This window comes from Chrysochloris asiatica, unplaced genomic scaffold (assembly GCF_000296735.1).
Source record: "Chrysochloris asiatica unplaced genomic scaffold, ChrAsi1.0 scaffold00040, whole genome shotgun sequence".
NCBI lineage: Eukaryota > Metazoa > Chordata > Mammalia > Afrosoricida > Chrysochloridae > Chrysochloris > Chrysochloris asiatica.
The window spans coordinates 21277235-21284328 of NW_006408558.1; the positions used below are offsets into that span (position 1 = coordinate 21277235).

The following is a 7094-nucleotide window of genomic DNA, read 5'->3' on the forward strand; positions in this document are numbered from 1 at the left end:
AGGGAGGAGACACAGAAAACAGACACAGGGCACAGACTCTGTTTATTGAGTGGCAGGCACAGGAGAGGTAGCTGGCTCCAGTGTTGGAGCGGAAATGGCAGGTCATGCCAGGGTGCTGTGGGCATCTGGCAGCCAGGGCCATGTCCCCCCACCCTAGGGGGGTGGCACAAGCTCACTACGACAGGAGCAGCCAAGGAGCCAGCCAGGATCCTGGGCAAGAAGCGGCAGATTGGCACAGGGACCGGGGTGAGGGGTACTAGGGTTTGGGCATCCTAGGGGGAAGTGGGGATCACGTCTGCGGGGTAGAGTAGAGGCTGTGGTGGTGGTCGCCTGGTCCTGGCATGTGGGAAAAGAGCAGAGGAGTGGTCCGCGTCTGGCTGCCCCCACACCAGCTCGGCTCACGCCCGATGGCGCCATACCAGCTACCAGAGCCTAGGCTGCCTGACATGCTGCGGGGAGAGAAACCAGGTCAGTCCCAGGGCGTTGGCCAGGACCCAGTTCACAGGACCAGGGGAGGAGTTGTGGCTTAGAGCAGAGTATGCTGGGAGAGACTCCCCTGCTTCAGACCTCCAGGGCCAGAGACAGTCAACTGCATCCTGGGGTAGCATAGGGGAGGGGGAAGGGCCTCACCTCATGGAGACAGGAAAACCAAGGCCTTGGTGGGGGACAAGAGCCAGCTCTGGATCCCCCATGACTCCTACCTGGTACTCTCACCCCGGCTGTGTTCCCAGGAACAGCTCTCGTCTTCACAGTGCCCCGCCCGGTCAAAAAAGTAGGATCGGGAGCCGAACACGTGCCCACTGAGGATGCGGCTGGCGCTCTGCAGGGAGGAAGCCATCCTGATTCTTTCTTAGCCCCCACCAGCCTCTCATACCCCAGTGTCTGCCCCTCTCCACTGGGCCCACAAAGGAGGAGGAAGGCCCTCACCAGGTCCTGAGGGGGCCGGTGCACCCGAAAGAAGCCCACCAGCAGGGTGGTAGGCAGAAGCTCCCACACAAAGAGGATGAGGCCAAACACCAGGTAGCCTTTGTTCCCCAAGTCATTCACCAGATCTGCCTGTGGGGAGGGAGTTCATATCAGTCGGGTCAGCTGGGGGCTGGGAGCCATGGCTGGAAGGAGGCAGGAGACTTGCCAAATGCCCACCTGGTCAGAAACATTGTACCAGTCATAATCAAAGGCATCCAGCCGGCTCCGGGGGGCCAAGGCCAGGGCCGCCAGGTTGTAGCAGGCCCGGCTGGCATAGAGCAGGACCATGGTACCACCCATCGCAGCCGCCTGGCACACGCTGGTCCCCTGATACAGACAACAACAGGAGACCCTCAGGAAGAGATGGTTTCTAGTCTCCTCTCTACCCTGAAAACAGCTGCCCAGAAACCCCGAAGCACATCCAGCATGAGAGTCTGTGGCCCTACCTTGGCCTCCAGGTAGATGCTGGTGGAGGGGGCACGCCGGGCCACGAGGCAGAGGCAGGCGGCAAGAGAAAGCGCACAGATGACGAAGAGGGAGTCGCTCACCAGGATGCGCACCAGGAGGAGGGCCCAGGGCTGCGCCCGGCGCCGACGGGAGAGCACAGCACACAGCACGTTCACCAGCAGAAAGAGCAGCGAGGCCCCCACAAAAGCCCCTCGGACAGCCAGCCTGCGGCCCACAGCAATCAGTAAGGAACGCTCACTGCACATCCAGTCTCTCAGAGGAGCACCAGAGCCCATCCATCCCAAACAAATCCACTGCCATCGAGTGGATTCTTACTCATAGCAACTCTACAGAACAGAGCAGACCTGTTTCTGTGAGTTTCTGAGACTCTTAATCTTTATGGGAGCTGACAGCTTCATCTTTCTCCCTCAGAGTAGCTGGTGGGTTTGAACTGCTGACATTGTGGTTAGCAGTCCAATGCTTAACCTACCACACCACCAGGGCTCCTTCCAGAGCCCATCTGTTGCTGTTAAGAGCCACTGAGTCGGTTCCTACTCACGGCGACCCTATATAGGGTTTCCGTGGAGTGGCTGGTGGGCTTGAACCACCAACCAAGTGATTAGCAGCCCAGTGCTTATCCTACAGAACTACACCCAGAGTCCATTGTTGTTATTTGCCATCAAGTCGGTTCCAACCCACAGCGACCCTGTATAGGGTTTCCAAGGAGCAGAACCCCAGTAACCCCAGCCTAAATCCTGATCCTCCAGTTTTACAGATGGAGAAACTGAGGTCCAAAGAAGCCAAGAGGTGACTGACAGCTGTGATCAATTTCAGAGAAAGCACGCCATTGGGAGCCAGAAATCTGGCTCTGACTCCCAGCCTTGCCCCCTGCCAGCTCGGCGACCTTGACCATGTTCCTGTACTGTTCCACACCTGTTTCTTGATTTCTCAAACAGGGATAACACCAATCTCACAGATTAGTGAGAAAGCCGAAAGGTGTGTGTGAAAGCTCTTTCTAGACAGTAAGACATACAAATGACAGGGGGACCACAGCCCCAGGTCACCTAGGGGTGCAGCTGGGTTTGGGAGCATCCTCCATCCTGGATGACATTGGTACCCTCTCCTCACTCCTTAATGGCTTCTCTTGCTGTTGCCTTTCGTGTACGCAACGTCTCTGCTAAGCCATCTGTGTCAGGTGCTTTAACTTTTCCAATGATAACAGTACAGGACTGGGTAACATTTTGTTCCATTGTACGGGGATCACCGTGAGTCAGGGTGCAGAATAGATGGCAAGTAGTAACAACACAACAATCCCTGGGATGTCCTTGCCTCCATCCTTCAAGGTGAAAAAGGATGGGCACTGGGCTGCTCCCTGCCCCTGGTCTAGGGGCAGAGCTGACCAGGGCCCTCAGTACTTACAAGCCTCGACTCATCTCCGGCCGACGCTTTGCCTTGGCCTTGAACACCACCTGCAAGCAGAGATGCCCATCACTCATGAAAGCCCTTAGGGCTTGCCAACCCAACCTACACCCACCCATCGCTACCGGTTACCTGGGCAAAGTAGAGGTTCATAAGCGTCAGCGTGAAGAACTGCAGGCAGACGGGGCAACAGTAGAGAAGCCAGAAGGGCAGAGGCCCCAGACGGTTAGCTCGGGGGGTATCTCGGAAGTAGAAGGAGAAGAGGGTGGTGCGCAGCGCAGCCCACAGCAGACAGAGTGCCAGGAACACGGTTTGATAGCTGAGCCGTTTGTGGCCATACAAGAGCACCAGCCAGAGCTGGGCATAGACGGAGAAGAAGAGGAGGGCATACAGGGTGGTGTAGGCTGCAGTCAGGCCCAGGGTCACAGCGGGTGGCAGCGCAGGCACCAGGCCAGCAGCAGGCACCAGGCCAGACAGGTTACTCTCCATAGCAGGGAGGGAAGCCTGAATCCCAGAAGAGACAGCGATGGAAGGGATGGCCAGGGGCCAGGGAAATCAATACAGGGAGGGGAGGGGAATGCAGGTACTGAGACAGGGAGGTGGGCACCTCAGGGGGACAAGAAGTTGTGGTTGGCTAGAGAGATCCTCGTCCTTGTGGGGCACGGGTAGCCTGGGCTCTGGCCCCCTCACTCAGGGAAGTGGAGGGCAGTTTCTCCTCTCCAAGGCAGACCGGAGAAGGGGTCTCCTCTCTGGGGTGGGTGCGGAGGCTGAAGGTGAGGGGTCTCTAATCTTGATCGCTCGTGCAGGTGTCCGAAGGAGGGGGAGAGCCGGCCGATGCCCACCCGATTAGGGCAGCGGCCCCTGCACGGGGCGCCCCAATGCCCAGCTCTCCCCCTCCTCAGGCTGGGAGAGGCTCTTTCCCCTCCAATAATCCGGAATGGGGGCGCCTCTGCCTTCTCTCTTCGTGATTCCGAACGCTTCTCCCCACCCCCCACCGCGTTCCCTCTCCAGCCGAAGGGGGGCGGAAGGAGACCGTCGCCTGGTCCTCAGACCGCCGCTGGGGGAGCCGGCTCCGGTCGCCGGGACCCGGAGCTCCGGCTCCCCGGCTCCCGCTGCTCCGCCCCCTCCTGCGCCTGCGCGGGCGCCGTGCACTACGCAAATTGCGCAGGGGCTGGCCTGGGCTCTGCAGCCCGGCGCCGCGCCCGGCGTGAGGCCGTTCGAGAATTGCCGCGACTTGCGCTGCCAGCGGGTGCCATCGGTTACGGGAGGCGGCGGGCAGCCTAGATGCGGGGACCGCGCCGCATCCGACTCGCGTCCCATTGGGCTGTGGCCTGGGCCTCTGGCCCTTGCTGATTTGGGGGACGGCAAGCTCCCATTCTCCCAGCTGTCCCCAAATCCCGATCGTGCCGCCCAACCCGGGGCGGCAACGACTTCCCTTCACGTCCTCTCTGAAGGAAACTTCCGCCCCAAGTCAAGATGGCCCCCGGACCCGCCCCCTAGCCCCCCACCCTGCACCCCCAGCCTTAACCCGCAGAGTTCCGGAGTCCCTGCCGGGCAGGCCGCCCCACGTGCGGGTCCCGCTCACCTGGCTGGTTGCACCTGCCACCCCTGCGAGTCCTCAGGGTCACCCTCATAGGGGACCCGGTACCTTCTAAGCCCGGGCCGGCATCCTGCCAGCACGGAGCCTCCCTCTCTTATCTCGGGTGCTCCTGAGATGGCGCGGGGAGTGGCGCCCTGCTGCGGGCTGCTTGGTTTCCACGTTGGAGAGGAGGAGGTAGTGGGATTTCCCGACCCGATCACCACTCCAGACGGAACCACAGTAATTGCATCCCACTTCTGAACGTCAATTGCGGCTTTACCAATTGCTTTCAACCATAGTGATCACTACTCTGTTTACAAAGTTTTCACCAGCTCCTGAGGGAGGTGTCATTATTCCCATTTTACAGGGGTGGAAACTAAGGCCCTGAGGAGCGGAAGGGCTTGTCAGCATAAGCAAGTCTCCAGGGTCCCAATGGGGGACTCCGGAGAATCCCTCACCGGCTCCCTCATACGCGCAAGGCATGAGGATGTAGAGAGCTGAGTTTCGGAGGTGAGGAAGGGACACAGGAGGAGGGCGAAAGGAGTGGGACCGACCCAGAATGGCCCCGCCCAGCCCTAATGACATTTCACAAGCTGATTGGATTGGATCTGTGACAGTTCCCGTTGCCCAAGCAACTAGGGCAGGGCGCCCTCAGTACTGGAGAGAGGCGGCAGGCCCGGGTCAGGGGCCTCGAGATCGGGCTTCGAGATCGGGCTTGGGGTGAGACCTGTATGCGTCTTCTCAGAAATGACGGCCTGGGTGGGGGTCTGGGATTAGCCCACAACACCAGTGCTCCGTGGTGAGATTTAGGTACCAGATGGACAGGTTGAGCGCTTGGAAGAGCCAGTTTCGAGTCTGGGAGGCAGGGCGGGCCTGGGGGCTCTAGGGGAGAAGAGGGATCCCTGGATGCCTGTCCTCAACCCCCACAAGCCTCTGTTTGTTTCAACTGTTCCCTTACCACCTACCATCTTGTCCCCACAGCCCAGAGTATGTTCCAGATCTCAGAGTTTGAGCAGAGTGAGCAGGAAGACTCCAGCCCTGCAGATAGGGTCCTGGACCCCAGCACCGAAGGGGACCAGCTCTCAGGCCCCTGCAAGCGCCACCGCACGGCCCCAGGCCCCCTGGGGGACGCCGGTCACCAGCAGGGGCAGCCAATTAACAGCGGCCATCATGGAGGTAGGCACCCCAATATCACTACCTGTCTGATAGCTCTGCACTCCAGCCACATCCACACTGGCAGGTTTTGATTGAATCCATAATCTGTTAGCCTCAGTTTCCTCTTCTGTAAACAAAGTAATGAATCACCACCATTGTAAGGTTGTTGGGATGATTAGCAGCAATATATGTTGTTGTTAAGTGCTATCAAGTTGATTCCGACCCATAGCGACCCTGTATAGGGTTTCCAAGGAAACTGGTGAGCTTGAACTACTGATCTTGCAATTCATATGACTTTGCAGTCTGACGCATTAGCAACAGCGCCACACCAGGACTCCAGCAGCAATATATAGGAAGCACTTTACATTGGTGTTAGCATATATATATATATATATACTCAAAAAAAAAAAAAGTAGCTGTTACTGTAAGAGCTGAAATCACTGAGGAACAGGCCCAGGGCAAGAAAGGGGAAGTGACTTGCCTAAGGACATACTTGTTTGGCGGTTCCTTCCAGTAAGGCTGGAAGACTCCTTGATGTGGTTCCTTCCAGTAAGGCTGGAAGACTCCTTGATGTCCCAAGCTATGCACTTTCCCTGGGACTGACTTATCCTTGTGGCCGCCAGCCCTCCGAGGCCTGCAGCAGCCATGTGGTGGGGGTGGGGAGGTGGGGAAGTTGCTGGAAAAAGCTTCCTGTCTTCCAGCATGGCCTGTCAGTTGATTCCCACCTAGCCATGCCTAGCCAGATGGAAGGATGGGGACCTCGTAAACATTTTTCTGTCATCTCCCTCTGCCCAGTCTCTGGCAGAGACCTTCCAAAATCTACAGGAGACCAAGTCACTTGTCCCTTGTAGCCTAACTAACTCCCATTCTCTTCAGGAGCAAGAAGGCATCCTCTTCCTTTTTTTATGCACATGCCTTCCTGTCAGACTGAATCCCAGGACTTTCCAAAGCTGCTTCCCCCCCACCCTTCCTCCCTGCTCTCAACTCTTTCATCATCAACCTTACCCGCTCTGCCCCTCCTTTGGGCCCCCTCAGCCTTCTCTTCCTCCAATGATTGAGTATTTAATAGGAGGCCACTTCAAGAAGTTTGTGGGACAATTCTATTATGTTTTTATTGTGAATTGAATGAAGGGTTACACACCAGAGAATCCGTTTTACGTGCAAGAAATCACACATCTTGTTTTATCTCAATTGCAATCCCCTCAATGTAACATGGCTTTTCCCATTTCCTTCTTGTGTTTCTGGAGCTCTGGTAGCATAGTGGTTACAAATTGGGCTGCGAACCGCAAGGTCAGCAGTTTGAAACTACCAGCTGTTCCACAGGAGAAAGATGAGGCTTTCTGCTCCCAGAAAGATTTATAGCCTCGGAATCTCTATAGTCACTATGAGTCAGAACTGACTCCCGGCACATAACTGCAAGCTAGTGTTTCATTTTTCCATTCCTCCTGCTTTCCCCACCCTTTTGAATTTTGGTCATGGGTAAATGCTGCCCTTTTGATCTTGAATGGCAGATCATTCTGTGGTGTGT

General features: G+C 57.1%; 2 protein-coding genes across 3 annotated transcripts in view; one reads left to right on the forward strand and one right to left on the reverse strand.

Annotated features, from left to right (window-relative positions):
• Positions 1-27: 27 nt before the first annotated feature.
• GPR137 (G protein-coupled receptor 137) lies at positions 28-3431 on the reverse strand. Of its 2 annotated transcripts, XM_006860981.1 has the most exons (7): positions 2965-3431; positions 2833-2882; positions 1413-1638; positions 1144-1293; positions 928-1056; positions 702-820; positions 28-449 (listed from the first exon to the last, which is right to left on the reverse strand). In XM_006860981.1, exons 1-7 carry the CDS (start codon positions 3319-3321, stop codon positions 290-292), a joined length of 1191 nt encoding a protein of 396 aa, XP_006861043.1. In that variant the 5' UTR covers positions 3322-3431; the 3' UTR covers positions 28-289. The 2 variants fall into 2 exon arrangements, with proteins under 2 accessions (XP_006861043.1, XP_006861044.1); XM_006860982.1 differs by lacking the exon at positions 1144-1293 and having other exon boundaries at positions 2965-3333.
• Positions 3432-5398: 1967 nt separating this feature from the next.
• BAD (BCL2-associated agonist of cell death) overlaps positions 5399-7094 on the forward strand; it is a 26580-nt gene continuing 24884 nt past the window's right edge. The window contains exon 1 of the mRNA XM_006860983.1: positions 5399-5587. Within this exon, the coding sequence (XP_006861045.1) occupies positions 5401-5587 (187 nt within the window). The 5' untranslated portion in view covers positions 5399-5400. The remainder of the gene's footprint in view (positions 5588-7094) is intronic.

Excerpts from the sequence above, each read along its gene's own strand:
- GPR137 (XM_006860981.1), bottom strand. The coding sequence starts at position 3,321 with ATGGAGAGTAACCTGTCTGGCCTGGTGCCTGCTGCTGGCCTGGTGCCT. Across the intron at positions 821-927 it reads ACCGGCCCCCTCAGGACCTG|AGCGCCAGCCGCATCCTCAG; the intron begins GTGAGGGCCTTC and ends TCCTCCCTGCAG. Across the intron at positions 450-701 it reads AGCCGGGGTGAGAGTACCAG|CATGTCAGGCAGCCTAGGCT; the intron begins GTAGGAGTCATG and ends CTCTCCCCGCAG.